The sequence below is a fragment of the Pezoporus occidentalis genome, unplaced genomic scaffold (genome assembly GCF_034315485.1).
Source record: "Pezoporus occidentalis ecotype Australia unplaced genomic scaffold, CSIRO_AGI_Poc_V1 ctg5, whole genome shotgun sequence".
Classification (NCBI taxonomy): Eukaryota; Metazoa; Chordata; class Aves; order Psittaciformes; family Psittacidae; genus Pezoporus; species Pezoporus occidentalis.
Genome location: NW_026915835.1, coordinates 870,598 through 894,164, shown reverse-complemented (window position 1 = coordinate 894,164; position 23,567 = coordinate 870,598). Strand labels below are relative to the sequence as shown.

Below are 23,567 nucleotides of genomic sequence, written 5' to 3'. Positions count from 1 at the left end.
GAAGGACTTGGGGGTTTGGTTGATAAAATGAACATGAGCTGGCTTCAGTGTGCGCTCATAGCCCAGAAAGCCAACCGTATCCTGGGCTGCATCAAAAGGAGCGTGACCAGCAGGTCAAAGGAGGTGATCCTGCCCCTCTACTCTGCTCTTGTGAGACCTCACCTGGAGTATTGTGTGCAGTTCTGGTGTCCTCAACATAAAAAGGACATGGAACTGTTGGAACAAGTCCAGAGAAGGGCCACGAGGATGATCAGGGACTGGAGCACCTCCTGTATGAAGACAGGCTGAGAAAGTTGGGGCTGTTCAGCCTGGAGAAGAGAAGGCTGTGTGGAGACCTCATAGCAGCCTTCCAGTATCTGAAGGGGGCCTTTAGGGATGCTGGGGAGGGACTCTTCATTAGCGACTGTAGTGACAGGACAAGGGGTAACGGGTTAAAACTTAAACAGGGGAAGTTTAGGTTGGACATAAGGAGGAAGTTCTTTCCTGTTAGGGTGGTGAGGCACTGGAATGGGTTGCCCAGGGAAGTTGTGAATGCTCCATCCCTGGCAGTGTTCAAGACCAGGTTGGACGGAGCCTTGAGTGGCATGGTTTAGTGTGAGGTGTCCCTGCCCATGGCAGGGGGGTTGGAACTAGATGATCTTAAAGTCTTTTCCAACCCTAACTATTCTATGATTCTATGATTCTGACATGGCGTGTGAGATACTGTATCATTGGCTTCATTGGTAAAGATGGATGCCAAGAATTTGATGAGCTTCTTCACTGTGACCTTCTCATCCTTGAATATCCTTTTCATACCTCTGTTGAAAAATGATCCTACCAACCCCCTAGCTGTCTTTCATCTTTCAAAGTATTTAAGGGCCATTTTAGTCTCAGCATGAGCATCTGTTGCAGGGTGATCTTAAATTCTTCTTCACCCTCTTAATTTCCTGTTTAAGTTTGACCTTCCCTGTTTTATGCCCTTTCCTGTTCTAATTTTCATTCTCCTCACTTTCAGAAATTTTCTGATGTTCTTTTCTTCACTTTCTTGATACATTTTAAGCAGCATGTCCACTTATATATCTGAAAAGGAGTAGGGAGGAGAGTTCTATCTGTAATCATTCAGTGTTTTAGCTTGCTGTTGCCAGTAATGCATCCATAGTCAGTTTAGTGTTTTCTAAATTCAGAATATTTTCTTCTTTATTTGAGTCTTCCTAGCAGCAGAAGCAACTAAAAAATTGAATTTTGTGCAAATGTGAGACTTTTCAAACTGAGTGAAGGCATTGGAGTTGGTGGTCTTTCAAATGAAAAATGTTAGCTTCTAATTTTCAACTGCTGTATACTGAATATTTAAAAATCTGATGATATAGAAGAGTCTATGAAATAGAATGCCTCTAATTTTTAAGTGATAAAAAAACCCACAAATCCCATTTATTTTTGTCATTTACATTATGACAATGTAGAGTTACGTTCAGCATTCTTGGATAATTGATCATACATGTACACCTTAATTTTATGGAATGTGGTGATGATTTTTATAATTAGATTTCTTCAGGAAAACATACCCCTGCGGAGCACTGTGATGTTGTGACTGTAATATTGTGAATCATTTTCCCAATTTTTAATGGCTAATGTAGTAAAGATCGTTAGGGATTCTATCTTAATTGTTCTCTTCTACTGTACTGTACCATATTGTACTGTACTGTAGTCTGCTCTTCTCTACTCTACTCTACCCTAGCCTACCCTACCCTATCATTATTATAGTCCCATACTTTTGGAGGAATGTTGTAATTCTACATGATACAAGATGCTGTATGGGGAAGTCAGAGGCTTTAGTAAGCAGGTAAGAGGTGGTTATGTGAGAATGAGAAGTAACATGGGATCACAGGATGTGCACTTCTTGTTTCTCCTACATTACAGTAGGAAGATAGTTAATATAACTGGCAGTGATTATTGCTTATGCTTCAGATTTAATGACCAGCTGAGATTAATTAGAAGAAGGTTTCTCAGAACAGCTAGATCTTGGAGCACTGTCTTAATTGCTGTTGGGAGAGGAAAAGGTCTTTCTTAAGGTGTACCTATAGCCTGAAAGTACGCTTTTGGAAAACTTCACATGACCTGGTGGTAGGCAATAATGTGGACCCAAATTCAACAACCTGAGAGGCCCCTTCCAATCTCAAATTACTGTGGGTGCTCTGACTTGTGACTTGTGTGTAGATTCAGGAAAGCATTATTACCAGATTACTCAGTTGGCAGCTGGAAGTTTTTTTGCACATTTTAAAGGCTAAATGAAGTTAATAAAGGATATTGGGCCAATACTTTATGCTCAGTTTTGATGCCTGCAGCCATGGAATTGTCTGTTTAAGATGCTCAACCCTCAGCCCAGTGTTGGTGGTAAAATGTAAGCGTTGCATTCTGTAAAGCCTACATAGCTTTTTACTGCCAGCTTTAGGGAGTTAATTTTAAATGGCTGATTTTCAAAATAGATTTAATTTTGATATTCCTTGTTTGATTTTAGGACTGGTATTTTAAGGGGTGAGTGGAAATAGGGGGAAATGGCTTATGCAGACATAAAAATGACATGAAAGAGTTAATTCTTTAGTGAGTCAGAGCTCAAGGTTTAGGGAGATTTATGTTCTTTGAACAGATTTAAAAATTCCTGAAAATATCCAGTACGATGTATGCTCTTGTTTACTAGTACGCACAGTGTGTTTTAGGGAATGTGGATTTCCTTCCAGTTTGGAAATTTTTCCATTAAGTCAGGGCTTGCTGTGTATTTGGGGTGCTGTTCCTTTGCAACTGAATTTCTCTGGTCTTACATTTTCTGGCCATGGATAAACACACGCGGCATCTGCTCCCATCCTGTGTGATGAGCTTTGTAAACCTCAGAGGGCGATATGAAACAGAAGTGCTGAACAGATACAACAGACAGCTTTGAATAAGTGTTTGTATTCGGTAACTAATTAAATCTATTTGTATCATAGAAAACAAACTTATCTTAGGGTCTAGTCAGAAAATTGCAAGCAGTCTTAAAATGGTGTGTGCTGAGCAGACCCTTTAAGCTGGGAACTTCTACCCCTTAGCCAGAGCCAGGGGGCTGACCCAGTGTGTTGATCCAGGTTGTTAGTGTCTGAAATGAGATAAATTCAAACTTGAAGCTGCTATGTTTTATCTGAGGGGGTTGCTTTTTTCGAGAGCATTAATTCAGTTGCCTTGTGATTGTTGGACCATATTCTTAGTTTGTGACGTCAGGAATGTCTAAATGAAGGCTGCAATGTATGTACATAACAGCAATGTTTCTCATTTCAAGGAAATGGTAGGAACATTAGAGTACTTTCTACTTTTTCTGTATTTTTATTACTTGTGTTAAAGTTAAGGAGAATTTGACATCTGATAACAGAAGTTGTTCATGAACTTTAGGTCAGGTCTTGCTTAATTCTCTAAAAGCCCTAGAATGACTTCAACTGATGTTTATATCACATTGTCTAAAAATTGCGTCGAGTCGAATCGTGTTGTTACACTACAAATTGGAAATACTCTGGGAATATTAGAGGCCATTTTGGAATTTAATCATAGAATCACTTGGATTGGAAAAGACCTTTACGATCATCAAGTCCAACCATTACCCTGGGACTGCCAAGTCCACCACTAAACCATGTCACTAAGACTTTACATGTTTTTTGAACCCTTCCAGGGACAGTGACTCCATCACTTCCCTGGGCAGCCTGTTCTAACGCTTGACCACCCTCTCAGTGAAGAAATTTTTTCTCATATCCACTCTAAACCTCTCCTGGTGCAGCTTGAGGCTATCGCCTCTTGTCCTGTCACTTGTTACTTGGGAGAAGAGACCAGCCACCTACTCCTCCTAATATTCAAATATACTTGCTTTTTCCTATACCCTTTGTGTGCTTCAAAGCTGAAGGAAGTTAATTTCAAGACTCGTGCAATTAGTATGCTGTGTCATGTCATTTCATCTGATTAAGTGGAGAATTTCTGTAATAGGTTGGATGAATCCCACACACACTGGCAAAAGCAGCATGCATGTTTAAAATACACTAATTTGTGTCACACTGATTTCAGAAAATGGGGTTTATGTAGGCAGGGTTAAGTCTGCAGTGGAAAGGTTTGGATCAACGAAACGTTTTTTTTGACTAAAAATATTTGCCTGGTAAAAATATCCCTAGCTGTTACTGTTCTCACACTTTCCATATAATAATTACTCCTAATGTGCAGCTGGTTTCATGCTGCAGGCTTCAGTTCACCAACGCACTTGAAGTCATGCATGGCTTGCATCATAGTGGATCATTCCCTCTATTTTAAAGGCGTAATTCATGTGCTTGAATCAGACACACATTTAAGTACCTTGTTGAATTAGTGCTTATGTGGAAATTGTTTTTCTCATCAACATAATCAAATTTAGAACTGGAAATTACCTTGTGTAGATGGATTTTAGCATTTTTTTTCTCTGAATTGTGCCATCAGCTATTGCTCATTTTAATATTTGTGGGTTTGCAGCTATCCAGACGATGGAATGATTTTGTGTTCATCTTCAAAATAATTATATGCCTCTTGACTGCCTTTTCAGTTTACATGTAAAATTAGCATTTTGCCAATATTTTCATTGTTTGTTTGAAAAATAGCAGTGCAAAGTCTGATTGACAGAGAATTAGTCTCAATTTTATGTGAATAGAGACAAGATGAAATTCACAGTTATATGAGGTGTAGCATAAATTTTAAAAGGTGTAACTTTCCTCTGTATGTGTGGCTATTTAGATATTTATTTACCTGGTCTTCTGTATTTTAATGTTTTTCAGACAAGTATAAAAGAAGGATTACTACTGAAGCAAACCAGTTCTTTTCAGAGGTGGAAAAAGCGTTACTTCAAACTTCGAGGGCGTACCCTTTACTATGCTAAGGATTCAAAGGTAATTCTGTAGTATTAATGTCTAATGCTATACACCTGTAATTTTAATTTTGTTTAGATTTATAAGTGCAATAATAATAATGATTTTTAGTGATTGTTTTATTTAAAAACTGCTGTATATAAAATGTAGTGTATCTAACTAAAGAAGACTGATGATTTCTCTTGATTTTTTTTATTTTTCAGTGAAGTTTATCAGTTACTTTTTTAACCTTTATGAATATTCAGACAAATAGTAATTTCGTCTTAAGGAGTTGTGGTTTTTTTTTTGAGGGGTGGTTCTCAGGCAGTCAAATCTAACGTTAAAAAAAACCCAAACATAAAAATTGGGTAATGCTCAGAAGTTACCCTTCAAACTGGATTGCATTAAAACTCTTCTAATCCAATGCCCATATTGCCATCAGAGAGGTGAAAATGGTTATGTGAAATCAAGATAGGAAGATTTTCTGCCAAAACTGATATACAAGGGAAAAAGCTGTTTCCCATTAATTGAATTTTTGCTGGGAAAATTGGGGGTGGGCAGAGGGGAATACTTCTTTCTGAAAGACATTTCCTTCCTCCTCCTCAGGGCTGGGACTGAGAGCATTTTAGCTTGTTGGGATGGCTAAAATAGTGCTACACCATCAGTGTTTTCTATGTTTTCTTCTTATGTATAGAATCATAGAACTGTTTTAGGTTGGAAAAGACCTTTAAGACCATTATGCCCAACTGTTACCCCAGGACTGCCAAGTTCACCATTAAACCATGTTACTGAAGGTCTTAGGCAGAGCATTTCTTAGAAAAACAGAAGAGTGGGAAACAGACATTGATTTCCTCATGGAATATTCCAGCCTTATTTCCAGGATGAAACTTAAAAAGATGGTGGCATATCTGCTTTTCTTGATTATCATGTTTCTTACACAGAAGCAGGAGAAATGAAATGTGAAATGAATATTTTAATGCTATTTTCCCCAGTATATAACTGCATTTTTCTTCTAAGACTGTATTTGTACTGTCCGTTAAATGCACAATTCAATTACCAGAAATTTCAGTTCATTGCTTAGACTGACACAACTTCAACATTTGTTTCACCACTTTTTTCTTTCTATTTTTATTTTCCAGTTGGAATGGACACAAGGAAATGAAAGCACAGACTGTAAGCATACCTGAAAGTGGGCTCAGACTATATTTAATGTTTTTATGTTCTTTTCCATTCACAGTCTCTAATATTTGATGAAGTTGACCTGTCAGATGCCAGTGTAGCTGAATCAAGCACAAAAAATGTCAACAACAGCTTCACGGTATGGATCCATTTTAATACTGGTCTTGAAAGCTGTGGATAGGCTGTTGCTAAGAAAAACAAGAATCCTCTGAATTGCTTCTTATTTTCCTCTCTTTGGAAACAAAATGTCCTCTATTTAGAAATGCTATAATGTAACATCAGCTACTGATAAATTTGTTTCTGTGATTTTAATTTTTAGCAGAAATTAGCACGTTAGATAACAGTTGCTTCAGAAGATGATAATTATATAAGGCATTAAAAATACAGCAAGATTCAGTACTAGTACTTCATTAGTACTTATTAGTAAAGCTTGATTTTAGGCTGCAGTTTCTTTTTGAGGGGGCATGCTGAATTGATCCAAATGTATTTGTGTTATTGTTTTAATTTCTTACGCTTTCTGGTTTTCTGTCATGTTGAAGTGTATTTGTATTTTTATTTTTTTTATTGCTGGTCATATCCCTTTTTAGTTCCAATTCACATAGAAAAGCGGTCTTCACAGTTGTACCTTGATTCTGATACTGGTATAAGAAACAGAAAGTGTTCATAAATTCCTGTTAGTTCACATGTGTGTTTTGCACACAGGCCTTGCCATTTATTGTTGAACTGCTTTGTTGGAGCTAAGTGATAACATCTGACACAGTTCCTCTGCTGTGTCCTTCTTAACTTCTGGAAAAGTAAATTTTGTGAACAAGAATTAGCTATGAGGAAGATTGTGGACAAAGTTGTCCATCTGCAGGTCTTGAGTTCTCCTGCAGCCTGCAATGTCATAATTTTTCTTAACCTGCAGAGCTATTATTCTCTATTAAAATGTTGATTTCCTAAATACTGGATTCTCCACCTGGGAGGGATTAACCCTGGTTATACATACAAACTGGGGGATGAGGGGCTGGAGAGCAGCCCTGTGGAAACAGATCTGGAGAGTTGGGTTGATGGCAAGTTAAATATGAGTCAACAGTGTGCCCTTGCAGCCAGAAGGGCTAACCATGCTCTGGGGTGTGTCAAGTACAGCATAGTGAGCTGGTGGATGGAGGTAGTTGTCCTACTCTACACCACTGGTGTAGCCCTACCTCAAGAAATGCGTGTGGTTCTGGGCACCTCAATAGAGGAACGTCCATCTATGAGGAGAATGACCAAGATGGTGAATCTCAAGGGCTAGATTTGTGAAGAGCAGCTGAGGTTACTTGGCTTGAAGAAGAGAACACTGAGGGGTGACCTCTTGGCAGTCTACATCTTCCTCAAGGAGGGCAATGTAGGTGAAGGCGCTGATCTTCCTGTGCTGACCAGCTACAGGGTACGAGGGAATGGATTGAAGCTGTGCCAGGGGAAGTTCAGGTTGGAAGTTAGGGAGAAGTTCTTCACTGGGAGGGTAGTTGGTCACTGGAGCAGGCTTCCCAGGGAAGTGGTTGTGGCACCAAGCCTGTCAGACTTCAAGGAGTATATGGACAATGTTCCTAGTCATAAGATTTAGTTTGAAGTAGTCCCGCAATGAGAGGGGAACTTGATGATCCTTATGGATGGATCCCTTCCAGCTTGAGATGTTCCAGGATTTTATGATCTTGGGGTGTGGGGAAAGAAAAATGGCATGTTTGGTTCTGGTATTTTCTTTACTTTTTTTTTTCTTTTTTTTTCCTGACAATGTTTGATGTGTGGGTATCCTTTATAATCCTTTAGGGACTCTCAGTATCTCATTCTTCACCAGAAGCATTTTTTGTATCTTATATGAAGACTTCTGGGGAAGACAGTAGTGAAAAAAGAAATCTCAGGGGCTACAGCTTTAACACCTTTGGAGGCACTATTTATTTTCATATCCTGGGTAAATTAAGGCAAACAGTGTTTTCTCTCAGGAGTTTTCAAATTCATTTTGAGTGATTTACAGCTCTCCTGGATTGAAGTGTCACCTGATTTGACTGTGAAATATGGCAATGCTCGTCATCTCTCTTAATCTTTTGGCTTTTTTCTTTGTGTTTGCCTAATCCAGTCTCCCGGCAACACAGCTCAGTGAAATAAGACATCTCTGGCCTTGCCTGCACTGGTTTGGAGTGAGGGATTGGGGGTGGGGTGACTGGTTAGCTTTCCAGCAATACTCCTTATAAATAAAAAGAAACATTTTTTTTGCCTTTTTTTTCCCTTCCATCTTAAAAAAGATAATCCAGCCTTTCTTAAAATTATTTTTTATGTTCTAAGTGATCGTTATCATTTCCTTTGTTAAAAAGGCAAAAATTAAACCCTTAACTTTAGCTTTCTCCAGTTAATGTACTCTTCTCATTTCCTTGCCCCTCTAGGGAATATTTTTACACAAACTTATGTAGATGGATTATACACCAACTCTCCATTTTTGCCATGAAAACACACCTTTAAAAATTTACATTAAAATAATTTTTTTCCATATCTTTTTGCCATTTCAGCTAAATCCTTCCCCTTCCCTCGATCTTCCACCTCCAGCTTGTAGAAGCTACTGTTTGCCTTTTTTTGCCCTTTCTAGTTTGTCTCTTTGGAGACAGAGGTGTGCATGTCAAGATTTTCCATGCTCTTTTTTTGGCTAAAATTCAAGTCCTAAAATTAGTCACAGCACACAGATTTAAGGTTGAGTTTGGTTGTAGTGTACTTACAGAGTATTTTAGTAATTCAATATCACTGTTTATTCACCAGAATTATTTTTCCTTTCTTACTGCAAGCAAACTGAGGTAAAGGGATAAATAAGTATCTGCTAATTAAAATGAGAAGCTGCTAAACGTAAACCAGCTCGTCTGTTTCAGTTTTTTCCTTTATTGCTAACGATATTACTTTTCAGTGAACAACCAACTCATTTCTAGCAGGTAGTTCCTAGTGCACAAGCTTTCACTAGTGTGCCTTGTAATAGATTGTAGGAATTTTGCAGTTCTGAGCATTCTTGTCTAGAGGCAAAGATAAAAATAACAGAGGAAAAGGTCTCCCTTGACTTCAGAGTCTTTATATAAGACCCTTTCGAGGCCATATTCTTCCTACTCACATGTTAGGTACCGGTCTCCTAAGTCTGCATGAAGAGAGAGAAGTTCAAGAAGCCAATTCAGCCATGGAAGATGTGCACCACCCTCCCCACCAGCCACGTCAGGAGCCTGCAGGGGCTTTTGCTCACCCTATCCCTGCAGTTCAGCAGCATGGGGGGGGCACTGATCCTCATAATGGTGTTGGGCTCTCTGCTGAATGTTTTTTCATAGCACTTTGCTTCTGCCTCAGAGGGTTGTTTTTTGTTGTCTTGGCACAACCAGAGGAATGTAGTTGCACAGCATGTTACATTGTTGGGGACACTTTGGGGAAGAATCAGTCTCCTATCCTTACTGCACACAAGCATATGGGGCAGTGACCAATTCTACTGAGAGCTGTAGTTCCTTATGTTCCTCGATTTGTAGAGATGGAAGATGGCATGTTGAAATCTCAAGTGCAATTAGAAATAATCTCTTTATTGTTCTGAAAACAAGACTTGAGTTTGAATGAAGCTGAATAGTGATCTTTAGCGTGCAAGCATGGGCACCTGGAGGATTGGTGATGTGCTTTTGTTCTACTAGGTATTAGAGAGGATTTTAAATTGTGATTTAAAAATTATTCTTGAACAGGCATATTCGATAACTGAAGGTCCTTGGGGCAGAAAAAGGTGATTATGAATTGCAATTTAAAAGGAGATTTTAACAGGTTAACTTTTGGCTTAGGTTTCTACCACTACCTTGCTTTTGATAACAAAGAGTGGATGCACACAGTAAATCTGTGGTGTTAACCATGCTGCCTTGCAGGTGTTAAGACACATGGATGTATAAAATGCCCTGCGTTATTATAAATCTGTTTTAGAGTATCATGTCAAATGCTCAGGCACTGTGTGGCAGCACCTGTATTTAATCCTTCCAAACTGATGTTTGAAACATTTAATTAATTTCTGGTTTTTTTTACTGGTAAATGTGATATAAATAATGTAAACAATTTTAGGGTAGAAATACTAGCTTTGAAGCATTACTTCATATAGCTGGTTTTAGGCATTTGATGTGGGTTAGACCAACTTGTAGTGCATCTAAAAATTACACAGAGCTATGGACAATCAATTTCTTACTATATTTATTTTCAGAAAAGTGAAAATTCTGGCTATATTAATGCTGTTATCAAATTGAATCTGAGAGTACCAAGGAAATGATTTCACTCTTCTTCTGGAATGTGCTTTCTAGGAATACGAAAATTAACATGCTAGATGATGCTCAGGATGGGGATTCAGCTTGCCCTAACTTCAGGGTGGGATGCAACCATGGGTTTATAGACCCCTAGATTATGTATCTATGATAAAATAGCTCTTTAAGGTAGATTCCTGTAATTGCTCAGTTCAGTATAGACTCTGCTGATTATTAACCAACTCCTTTAGCTATGACAGGAGCTTTGTCATCCAGGGCACCTAAACTGCAGAACTCTGCTTACAGCTTTCTGAATCAGGTGCTGAATCAAGTATTTTTTGTTGAATATGCATCTTCTGAAAGTGGTCATCTTGAGAGGGAGGAAGCTGCCGTAGGCAGATCTGCTGTCCTGGAAAGCCTACCGCAATTCTTAGTAATTAGAAGTTGGCTGGAAATGGCACTTTCTATTCCAGCCAATAACACTAATTACTAGGATTCTGGGTATGCTTGCAAAAATGTCTAATATCATAAATTGTTGCATATTTTTTGGGTTTAGTGATGCTATAGACCATATAGACCATACAGTCTAATTATTTATTCTGTGGAAAAATACTTCCTTGTGGAAAAATACTTCCTTGGGGAACTCTTAATAGGCTGGGCTTTAATTAAGTATTCTCACCTAGTGTTAAGAGGCAAAAGCAATAGAAACCTATAAACTGTTCTGTGTATTTTATTTTTTGTTGCCTCCTTTTGATTTAACCATTTTACTTTTTTTATACTCTTACCTATTCTTCTTGTTCTTCTGACTACTATTCTGCAGCATCATGTTTAAGTGAAGTGACCAGTTTGGCACTCAGGGAGCTCAAATAATGGATATTTGGGACTATTTTCTAAATTAACGGTCATTTACATTCCTTATGGGTCCCACAATTTGTCTATTTTCTGCAGCAGCAACATATTATGTAATTTTTATCCTCTATAATGATAAGATCCTTTTTCCTCTTAATTTGGAGCTGTCTGTGATTCATAAATACTTCTTCTATGCTTCTGTGTTTTTTCTCTGGTGTGTATTTCTTTTTTTTTACCAGCACTGAACTTTTTCAAGTCTCTGTACTGTCTAATACCTTGCTTAGCTCTCTCTGAAGTGCCTTGTTCATCAAAGGGGTAAACCAAGTAGTAAAAGTTTTATGCTGTATGTAAACGTTTCCGTATCTGCCTCTACTTTACAATTCTCTTCCGGTTTAAGAATTGCATCACAAAATTTTGTAAGAGAATAATGCTTACTATCTATTAATCTTTTCCCATTTTTAAAGTTCTTATTATTTCTTCTTACCATTTTTAGTTCCCTTGGCTTTTCATCTCACTGCATAATTGGGACATAAAATAATTGATTTTTTCAGTTCAAGGGCTAAACAAAAAATAATTATGGGTCAACCTGATATTTTATCTTTTTTGATCAGAAGTGCTTAATTTAGTTCAAATTAAAGGGATTAAATTCTGGTTTAAAGCTTTTTTTTCCATATTATATGAAGAAAAAAACCAAAACATGAATGGCGTTTCATTAAAGGTAGTCCCTGAATGTAATTTTGTTACAAAAAGTTGTCTTTTTTCTCTGATTTCCACTTTTTTAACCAGACTTAATAGTTCACTTTGTCCTGAAAGTGGAGGGTTCTGTTTAAGCTGTTTTTAAACAAAGTCATTACCCAGTTGTCTGTGAATCCTCAATATTTTGTAAATTTGAATAGATTCTGAAAACTAAACATTTGTTGATTTTCCTTTGACCTATTGTTTTGAGCTGGTTATGTATTTTTTTATAGGTCAGTGAGATCAAATACTCAGTTGGAGCAACTGTGCTTCAACTGTGGTTAAAATTTATATTGTTTTCTTCCAGAACTCTGATTACCATATTTTCCATCCATATTTCTGAATGTGGCGTATCCTACATCTTGGTGGGGGATGTAAAGTTTACTGGTTTATAACTTATGTGGAACCAGCTTAAAACATAAACTAATTCTTTTCATCTCTGAATCCTACTGCTGCTGTTTTTAATGGGAGGTTGCCCAGTTGTACTGGAAACTCAATTCTTGTGATTCATCAGAATTTCAAGTTGAATATTTAAGCCAGGCCTAAAGACATACTGCTTTTCATCCCTGCTGCTTCTGACATCAGTCAGCTCTCATCATAGAGATTAGCTTCTTCTAATTGATTTCAGAAAGTTAGCTTTTAATATTCACAGTGGGCTTGGAAAACAGAATCTGTTGCCAGACTTTTGCAGTGTGTTGGAGAGATGATAGTGTTAATTTCTCAGACTTGGACGTACTTCGCTTTCTTTGTTTTCACCCAGATTTTTTCAGAGCTTTTATTGAGACTTTTCTTCAGGGACTACGAAAACTTCAGGGAATGCGAGAACTGCTTAACCTTCCCCAAGCCACATCAAGAGGAAATGAGAAGAGCCTTTTCCCAAAGGAGTTTAAAACCTTTCATGTTTGGGTTTGGGCACTCCAGTCTTCTGCCTTTTCGAATATCAGAGACAAAGAGAGATAGTCCCAAATCTGGGAATTATTAATCTTAATACTGTTATTTTTCCTGTTTAAATAATCCAGCATCAATACAGTTTTATTACCAATTCCTGATTTGCCCAAAGTTCAGGGTCCTGAGGTTTATTTAAATGCAGAAAAGCTTATGGATGCCAGGAGTTATTTCTCTGATGCTGTCCTGCTTGTTTACAAAATCCAATATACTGCAGTTCCATCTCAGTGGACATGACAGTGGTTTCTTTACTCATAGCCTCCAGTCTTTTTCAGACATTATTCTACCTCAGTCTGTTTTTTTTGGGGGGTGCCACTCACTTAAAGGTTGCACTGACCTTTTGCAGGCTTTCTGCTGCTTCTCTTTCACCATCTTTCTTATTTCTGCAGTTTGGTGAAATCATCCTGCTGCTCCAGTGTTTGGACACTATGGGGAACACGGGTTCAGCAAACATCTTCAAGGCTTCAAGTTCCAGACTTAGGGGGTTTCCCCTGATTTCAGCTATTGCTAAGCAAACTATTTTCACTGCCTTGTTCTAAGCCTGGATGACTAAACTTTCTGGTTTGCTCTGTAGGAATACTCTGGAGCATAGCTGTATGCAATTTTGTTTTCTTTGTGAGAAAGCTGTTCTTAGTGAATTTCTACATATAGTCTCTGCACATGTTCCCTTGAAGAGAGGCACTCTTGCTTGACTTGCTTTAATCAATCATGGGGCTATGAAAGGAATGTATTTGTGTTTGTACCCACATTTCTGTTTCTTGATGAATTTACATAAGCCAAATTTCACATAGTTATACATGAAGTTTACTTAGCTGAACAGAATCTTGTGTGAACACTTTAGTTTGCATGAACCTCTGCTGTAGGTGTATCTTAACTCAATTGCATACTATTACTACTAGTGATCCAGGTATGGATAATGAGCTTATGTTAGCTTTGAAAATTATTTGTGTGAAGGAAAACAAATATCAGTGAAGTACCATATACTGTGTGTGATGCTATCCTTGGGATTCCTCTCAGTGTACTTTACATCATATTTATCCTTTAGATACGCAATAATTTCCTGGGTTTGGGTACACTGGAATTTCCTTTTCATTCCAGTTAGTGTTAACACTCCTAGCAGTGTATATTGATGATGGTGGGAGTTCAGGCGCATTTGCAGATGTGTTTACTTATAGTACCTTCCTCTGTGAGCCACGTCCTACTCTCAGAAGCACTGCATTGTAAATTTTGCCCTGAGTGTTATCAGAAGGGTGGGTGCATGTCACCATTTCAAGGTGGGGGAATGGCATATCCAGACATTCCCTGTGCTCTGGTTGCAGCCTAAGCGCACGGCTGGTAGGAGTCCTGGAATGACATCTGTGAAGATCTCAGGGCCTTTTGTTACCTCTGGGAGGTAGGATATGTCTGAAACCAGCTCAAGTTCATGTGCTGGCCTCACCAGTGTGACTCAGCTTTGCATGGGTAGCTAACTCTTCAGATAGATTTAGTTTTTCCCTAGTTACGAACAATCTGCTGTTTCATACAGATGCTGATCGGCCTCTAAACGACAAAGGCTTTTTGATGCTCCCAGCCCGAGCAATACTCAAACCACAGAAAGACAGGGGAAGTGCTTTGTATTCCACTTTGTTCAATTTTCAACTCAGTTTTCTTTTTCTTTTTTTTTTTCTGTATTCAGGCAGCTTAGAAACAAAACAAAAACTGAAATAGCAAATTAATATGCTGAGGGGAAAAAAAAATAGGCAAAAGCAATTACTGTGCACTTGCAATGCACTTAGGGTTTTTTTTCCCTCCATTTAACATTTGTTCATTTTCCCCCACACTCTGACAGTGACAAAAAAAATGTAATGAAGCTGAGAGCTCTTTGGTGAGTTTTGGGCGTGACTTTCAAGTTTTAAGCTCCTTAGCCCTGACTTCATGCACTGTCTCCCTCTCCCTAGAGTGTCTGGAGACATTAAAGCTTCCAGTTTCATTATGAAAAAGCAATAAAACATTTCAGCTGTAAGGCTAAAATCCATAGATAAATCACTTGGGATTGAGCTATTACAAGAAAGCTAAATACTTTTCAGAATAGGAAAACAAGGGAATGCTTAGAAATGTGACCATTCTGGACTACTGTACATTTTGCTTCTTGTTGCACTTGCCTGGATCTTGTTTTCGACAGATTTTGAACTTAAACAAAAGTTTTTGAAACTTGCTCTCAGAAAATGTCTCTTTTTAATTCCTTTTGTTTTCTAAGAGTTTCTTTAATCTGTTAAATGCAGTAAGATGATTTGCCCAGAAGTGAATGCATAAAAAATATCTTTCCTTTTCTGAACTGATGGTGTAGCACCGGTGAAGCAGTTGGAATGTTTGGAGAGCAAGCAAATATGACAATTTCTAAAGCTTTAACGTTCTTAACATCGAGATTTGTTAAGAAGATGATACTGGATTGCCAGATTTTGTTGTTCCTGCAGTTTTACACTTACCTATACTCTGACATTTCTTTCTCTTGCTTTAAAAGTGGTTAAAATACGTGGAGAAACCTTAAGAAGTATCCCTCAGTGCAGTTCCTGTATACCAAATGATTTTATAAACAAAGCCACTGGTGTAAACTTTGAATAAATTTCCTGCTTCTGGTGAACAGGGATCCCTGGCTTCAAGCAGCTGGATCGTGTTTAAACAGGCATCTGTTATTGCAGATAAAAAAATACTCAATTGCTCTTTTATTTTGTTTAACTTTGCACCTAATACCATCAGGTATATATCTAAATGTTTTCCTGTAAGCACAGGAGCCATCCCATCTGATAGACAGGTAATGCGCTGGTGAAGCTGGAGCTAAGGGCACAGCAGTGCAAAGTAATGTGCCTAGCAAATTTTTATGTAAGAACGCTGAAGAAATGTGCAAGCATTGGAACTATAAATAGCATTTGCTAGTTTATATTTACAAGAATAGTTTATTGTTGCTGTTATATTTAAATGCTGATTTAAGATAAATACCTTGTTCTTCAGTCCAAATTCATGTAACTTTCCTACCCTGCTTCTTGTAACTGTCTCATTATAAAGTTATACTTCTGAAGGAATAGCATTTTTCTGTTACCAGTTGGTTGATGTTGGACACATGAGGTTAAATGGGGAACTGTGTATTTCTGATAAAGTGACCTTTGCTGGAACTGTTTCACGGCTTAAGGCTGCACGTTGTAACTGACTTGATTTACCTGCGTGCTGTTTTCACAGAATCACAGAGTGATTTGGGGCTTGGAATGGGACCTCTGAAGGTCATCTGGTCCAAGTCTCCCGTTGAAGTAGGGCCACCTAGAGCAGGCTGCCCAGGACTATATCCAAACAGCTTTTGAATATCTCCAAGGATGGAGAGTCACCACTGCCTTGAGCAACCTGTACCAGTGCTCAGTCATCCTGACAGTAAAAAAGTGTTTCCTGACGTTCCCACAGAGCCTTCTGTGTTCTAGTTTGTGCACATTGCCACTTAGTTTGTCTCTGGGCACCACTGGAAAGAGCCTAGGTCCATCCTCTTTGCATCCTCACTTCAGGTGTTTACATAGATAAGTAAGGCGCTTCTTGATGAATCCATGCTGACTACTCCCAACCACTTGTACCTGGATATATTGTTGGAGATGTTCCTTCATTCATGCTAGATGTGGCATAAGGAAAGGCCACCTGAATTACCTGCCTGGATTCTACTGCAGAGTGAAGGCAGAGTAGACCTCAAGCCTGTTTCTGTGAAGTAACTGCTTTTGTTCTTCATTTTAGTTAAGCCCACTTGTCCTGGTGTACTGGTGCAGGAGATGCTCTGTGGCTCTAACCCTTTTTTTTCCCCCTCCTAAGAGTTTTTATTCTGGGGGCCAAAACCACACATTACTTCATTACTTGTGAGCTTGGCAAGAGTGAAATTGGAGAAGGCCAGCAAAGAGGGAAGCAACGTTTTAGTAGGGTAGACAGAGCTAATTGTTCTGATTATAAATTCTGTATTGTACTCAGGCAAATATAATAGCCATTTATTACTTGCCTTGCTTTTAAATCACTCTCTCCCATTGTAATTTATCCTTTTGCCTGGCTTGGCTCATCCTGAAAAAGAATTGTGACAGTTGAGGATAAAGCACCAACTGCACTTTTGACAGTGACAGTACTGTTACAATTTATTTAGTGTCTCCTGAATCCAAGACATTAAAAGTACTGTCAGAGCTGTCCAACTGTAAGAACTGTGATTTTGCAGACAAGTTCTGGTAGGTACAGAAGCATCAGTGACCCCAGCAGTCTATTCCCACCGCTGTGATGGAGGTGCATTCATCCATCGCATTCATATGGACTCACCTCCATGAAGACAGGGAAATGGAGGGGCAGACAGAAAGTAAGGGAGGCCTAACATGTTATCCTCGTATTAGGCAGAATTCACTCACCAGTGTCTAGAAGCACTGAGAAGTTACGAAGCATTAAATCTGTCACGTGCATGCCCCAAGGCATCGGGTGCTGTCCCTCAGAGGAGGGATGGAGGTGCTCTCTCTTTCTGTATCAGCCTCTCTTAATTAGTTCCAGAAAGATATTTTAAAAATATCTGTTCAAAGAACAGGAAGACCATTTCCCCGCCCGTTTCAGATTGTAAGTGATGTTTCTACATTACTAAAGTCAATTCAAGATTGGCCATACAAAGTGCTATTAGTGTAATGCCTGATAATGGTTTAGAGCAGCAGAAGGTGCCTTAATGCAAATATCATGTTGCAGAAAGCAGGGTGCTTTGCAATAGTTGCTGTGTTGCTGCTTAGGTGTAGACCATTATTTCTTGATTAGTGAATTTGGTGCCTGCATTTTTCTTTGAATAAGTAAAGGAAAATAGAAATGTAGCCACTGAGCTTTGGGAATTGTATTTTCTTATATATTGCTGCTATGATAAAATATGTTGAAAGTTGGGCAATAGGCTTTAAATGATTTTATTTTACAGATCGTAAGTCTAAACCCATTGGGTTGAAGATAAATAGAATAAGTGAAGTTAGCCCCTTTGAAAGCAAAAGGTGTTTTCAAATCTACACTAAATTTAATGGCAATTTTATTTCATTTCCAAATATTAAGCTTGCTCCTAATAGGTGCTGCCTGAAAGAAGAGTTGCAGTAGTGGCCCAAAATCTGACTGTGTAATTTTCATCAAAGTAATTTCCAGATATGTATGTACATATATACGAGTATGCGTGTATTTTTAGAAGCCAAATTATCCTAGTGCCAACACATGTGAAAATCCCAATTTAGGGCAAGACCTATGTGTTGGCAGACTGAACAATGTCTTCTTCTCTCCTTCATTCACCACTCGAAAAGCTCCTATTTTTCCAAACGGAACAGAATGTTATCACAGTAATGAGCTATTTTTCTTTTTATCCAGACATTCTTTATTTCCTATGATGTTTTAGGATTTTGTTGTTTGTCTTCAGCTTTCAAAACTATATATGCCTACTGCATTAAAAGAGGTTTGTATTCCCACTACTTCAGTTTCATTACTTTGCAATATGCTGCAGTATCTGGCTTTGACAACTTTCTTTTCCAAAATCAGCAATGACTTCTTCTTGGCAACTAACAGTGAAAATTTTCAAAGTAACTTAATCTTCTAAATTAAATCTGCTTTATTTATTTATTTTTAAGGCCTTTTTTACTGTCTTCACCCTTCTTGATTTGTATTCTGCTTTGTCAGCGTGCGAACCATTAGCACTTGAGTTCCTCCAAGATTTAAGAGTTTTCTTATTCTCTGAAGTAAAAGAAAACTCTTTTACCTCAGTGGTCTTCCAGTGGTTCTTGTGGCACTTCCTTTGCCATTGTATTATACAATTTCTTCTTGTCTATTGAGAGTTTAGCATATTCAGAATGATATATAAATAATAAATATAAATATATATAAAGATATAAATGTCATCTACCTGGACTTGTGCAAAGCGTTCGACACTGTCCCACACAACATCCTTGTCTCTAAATTGGAGAGACATCAATTTGGCAGGTGGACCACTTGGTGGATAAAGAGCTGCCTCGATGGCTGCATGCAAAGAGTTGTGGTCAATGGCTCAGTGTGGTGTCCCTCAGGGATCGGTGTTGGGACCGGTCTTGTTCAACATCTTTGTTGCTGACATGGACACTGGGATTGAGTGCGCCCTCAGCAAGTTTGCCGATGACACCAAGCTGTGTGGTTCCGTTGATACGCTGGAGGGAAGGAATGTCATCCAGAGGGACCTTGACACGCTTGTGAGGTGGGCTGATGCCAACCTCATGAAGTTTAACCATGCCAAGTGCAAGGTCCTACACCTGGGTGGGAGCAATCCCAGGCACAGCTACAGGTTGGGCAGAGAAGAGATTCAGAGCAGCCCTGCGGAGAAGGACTTGGGGGTGTTGGCTGATGAGAAAATGAACATGAGCCGGCAGCGTGCGCTTGCAGCCCAGAAAGCCAACCATATCCTGGGCTGCATCAAAAGGAGCGTGACCAGCAGGTCAAAGGAGGTGATCCTGCCCCTCTACTCTGCTCTCGTGAGACCTCACCTGGAGTACTGTGTGCAGTTCTGGTGTCCTCAACATAAAAGGGACATGGAACTGTTGGAACAAGTCCAGAGGAGGGCCATGAGGATGATCAGGGGACTGGAGCACCTCCGGTATGAAGACAGGCTGAGGAAGTTGGGGCTGTTCAGCCTGGAGAAGAGAAAGCTGTGTGGAGACCTCATAGCAGCCTTCCAGTATCTGAAGGGGGCCTATAGGGATGCTGGGGAGGGACTCTTCATTAGGGACTGTAGTGACAGGACAAGGAGTAATGGGTTAAAACTTAAACAGGGGAAGTTTAGATTGGATATAAGGAGGAAGTTCTTTCCTGTTAGGGCGGTGAGGCACTGGAATGGGTTGCCCAGGGAGGTTGTGAATGCTCCATCCCTGGCAGTGTTCAAGGCCAGGTTGGACAGAGCCTTTGGTGACATGGTTTAGTGTGAGGTGGCCCTGCCCATGGCAGGGGGGTTGGAACTTGGTGATCTTAAGGTCCTTTCTAACCCTAACGATTCTATGATTCTACGAATACCTGGGGCAGCAAGCAGTAATTTAAAAAAAAAAAAAATTAATTTGTAATAGAAGAAAAGACACTGACTTTGGTTGGTAGAAGAAAAGATACAGGACTTTGAACGAATGCGTGCAGTGAGATAACTTTACTAGTAAAATCCAAATTTACATACCTGGAAACAAGGGTTTTCTTTATGTCTGCATACAGGTTAAACTGTCTTTAATAAATGCACTCTAAAACTCAGTTAATCTTAACTTTCCATGAGCATTCTTTGGAAAGAATGCCTTCTGAATAAATGCAAATAAGAAGCTATAGGAAGCCATTCTTAGTTTAGGACAAACAAGAGCACCTATACTGAGTTAGTGTAAAGCTCATAAAACCATAATGAGTCAAAGTACTGTGACAGCAGTAGCAGGTACTCAAGAAAGAAGTGTAAGCAGCAGAGCACGTACAGTGATTCTTCCTCTTGTATAACTTCCCAACATTCACTCGTTGGATTTTGAGGACCTTCTGAGTTGAAGGTTTTGGATATTATGTTTTATAGCACATGATGCATCTATTTGTGATGAATTTGTAAGGTACCTTTTTAGACATTTATACTTCTTGTGTCCTCAACACCTTTTGGGAATACCATTCAAGGCTAAATAATGCAGTACATTTAGGCAGAAACACTTGTTTTCCAATTGTTTCCTTGGTTCCCTGAGTTCTTATGCTATGTGAAATACCTAATTAATGAGAGTACATCTTCCTGATTTAGCAGAATGAAATAGATGAGAATCTAAATGGACTGCTTAGTTTCTTTGTCTTCTTTTTCTTTCCTTTTTTTTTTTTTTAAGATATGTAGAAAGCATTGATGATATTTTTTGCACATAATGCTTACTGTCTTTTTTCTGTTACCATATTCTTTCTTGATATTTGTTGTTAAAAATACATAAATGAAAGTGAATATGTAGTTTAAACATCACATTATAGATGCCGTATTTACAAATATGTCTTCCAACTTCCCACTTTATAGCACTAGTAATAATTAATCCTGAATTCATTTGTTCATTAGTATATAATTTAAATTTTAGACTTTTGAAATGTTCTTTTCTTGAAATGCTCTTAAACTTTATTAAGTTTATTGTGCTCTGAATTTAGTAAGAATTTGGGATATAGGAATTTCTGTATGTTTACATGCATTGGTTAGCAATTTTGGTGAGATGATTTGATTACATGGGTGCGTAGCACCTTTTGGGATGGCCTTTGGTGTCCCACGTGGCTTATTTAAAGCTGCTGCTCTGGGTGCTATGGTCCTCTTGTCATACCTACCTGCCCCATCCTGATGCTTTGGATACCAAAGGGCGTCCCCATTGGCACTAGATAACTATGTGTGAACAACTGAACTAAGGCCTTGATTTTGGGAGGGGAAAGTGAAGGCACACAAGGGATTTCTCTGATCAGCAGTAGTAGAGACATGAGTGATACAAATAAATATTAGTTGGAAAGATCAAGACTGTCAGGAGTTTTCAGCAATAAATGCAGCTGTTGTTGCTTAGCGGCATTTCACAACATCTGGTTGCAGGTTAGCGTCAGTAACGAGCATGGGAAAAGGACAGACGCAAAATGCAGAATTTTGGGTGGACTTGCCCTTACTTAATCCGTATTATAAAGTCATGCTATATAATAGCAAATAATCTGGTGTGTGTATTTGCCCAAATAGGATTTCTCAGTCCATGGAAAGCTGGAAATTCCAGCAGAATGCTGATTGTTGTTGGAGCCAGGGTTATATTATGATTTAATGGCTTTTCTGGGCTTCATTTGATGACCTGGCTTAGAAAAACATTTTGAAGTAATAAAGCGTCTGTTTGGCTCCAAACTAATGAGAGAAGCATTGCTCTTTGCAGTAACTGTTCTTTAGGAAGAGCTGTGGATAGCTACTAATAAACCTTATTAAAAAGATTAAGCAATATTGAATGAAATAGAAAACAGAGAAAGTATTCCATTCCATGTGAAATGAGTACATAGGAAAAAAAAAAGGAAATAACCAAATGCAAGCCCACAGGGTTTTTGCATCCCTTCCATGTGACTTGCAGCTTGCTGCGCTTCAGTTACGTTGCCTTTGAGATATGTTAAAGTGCAGCTCAGCTGAATGAAGAAGTGGATAGGACATATCAAGGCTAGAGACTTTACGGCAGAGACTGGGTAAGTAAATGCAGCTGTAGATAAGTGTTTACTAATATTATGCAAATGTTACAGTATCTAGCTTGTAGCATTTAAAACAGTACTCAGAGCTATAATTTTTTCTGGTCCTTGCTTTGTTTTACTGAAGTAGTTTGCGAGTTTGGTAGGTACATGCTATGCAATAGGCTTACGTATCAGACTGAGAAAGGATTTAATCTTATTTTTCAGACATCCTACAACAAACCAAACAGCTTTCCTTCAATTTCACATACTTACTTTGTTTTAGATTCTTTGCAATGTAAGTAACTGCTTTGTCTATTTTAGTACAGTGCTCAAAATAATTTCAGTGGGAGTTAGCTGATAGTTTCTGGTGCCTTCCTGTTCTTTTAATTATTCTTCTGTTGGTGAGGGAGAGGGGAAACCAGCTTATCCTCTGAACCTCCGAGATACAGCATTTCCACGTTTCTAGAATCCAGCTGCAGACCACTGAAAACTCCCTAGCATCAACTTGTTCCAGGAATTCATTCAACCATTCAAGTAGGATATGATTTCAGCTGTTTGCTTTAGTTCTCTGTGTCTTTTTATAAAGATTTGTATGTGTTCTTTGACTTTTATATAGAAAGTTCTGGTTTGAATTTATGTGTGTTTAAATTAGTATAAATTTAATATCAATATACAAGATAGAGAAATTATGAAAGCTTTTGTTGTTGTTCAAGACTTCCAGGCTTTTGATTTTGGTGTGGTTTTGTTTCTAGCAATTGTCATGAACCTTGCAATTGCTGTAATGCTGTTAAGAAATAGGATTGCAATTTTAGTCAATTAGTAATTTCCAGAACAGTTGTTTTAGCAGTTTAAGTGCCTGCCATTTGAGTATTTAAATCTCAGTGCATAGACAAAGAGCTGAGAAGGAGGAATGATCAATATAGATCGTAAAGACCTACGCTGAAGCCTGATTTGAATCTTGGGAACTGAAAAAAGAAAAGCAAACTCCTTCATGGTTGGTAGTTTATTAAAGAGAATATTTTTAAGCATTTGGTATCTTGTGAGTTAGGGTGTTTCTTCCTTTTGCATCATCTCACAGGGAAGAGTACCTGAAGTATTATAGCCTATCATGATTTTCACTATCTGGATTTTTCGGAATGTGTTCTCTTTTTCAGATAATCACTCCATTTAGGAGGCTTATATTGTGTGCTGAGAACAGAAAAGAAATGGAGGACTGGATAAGCTCTCTGAAGTCCGTTCAGTCCAGGGAACACTATGAGGTAAGTTGACATCCCTCTTGGTGAGACCTGTACTAGCTGAACAGATAAAGCTACAGGACACAGAACTGGAGAATTCAACCGCCTTAGTGTGAAAAGTGTGGCTAATGTCAGAGAGAAGCTGCGTCTTAAGACCTTTACTTGTGAAATGACAGCCTATTATCACACTTCTACTTAGAAGTTTGGAGGGAGAACAGGCTAAATACCCTTTGGAAAATACTTTCTGGTGAACATTGCATTGTCATTCCCTTGTAATATGGAGCCATAGGTAATTTCAGTCACTGTAGCTGTGTTCTGTACTTGCAAATTTGTCTTAACTTCTC

General features: G+C 38.6%; 1 protein-coding gene across 1 annotated transcript in view; it reads left to right on the top strand.

The window, feature by feature from the left end:
• Positions 1-23,567, top strand: part of DGKH (diacylglycerol kinase eta) — a 544,322-nt gene that overhangs the window by 90,173 nt on the left and 430,582 nt on the right. The window contains exons 3-5 of the mRNA XM_062636834.1: positions 4,791-4,901; positions 6,097-6,177; positions 23,143-23,247. Coding sequence (XP_062492818.1) covers positions 4,791-4,901; positions 6,097-6,177; positions 23,143-23,247 — 297 coding nt within the window. The remainder of the gene's footprint in view (positions 1-4,790; positions 4,902-6,096; positions 6,178-23,142; positions 23,248-23,567) is intronic.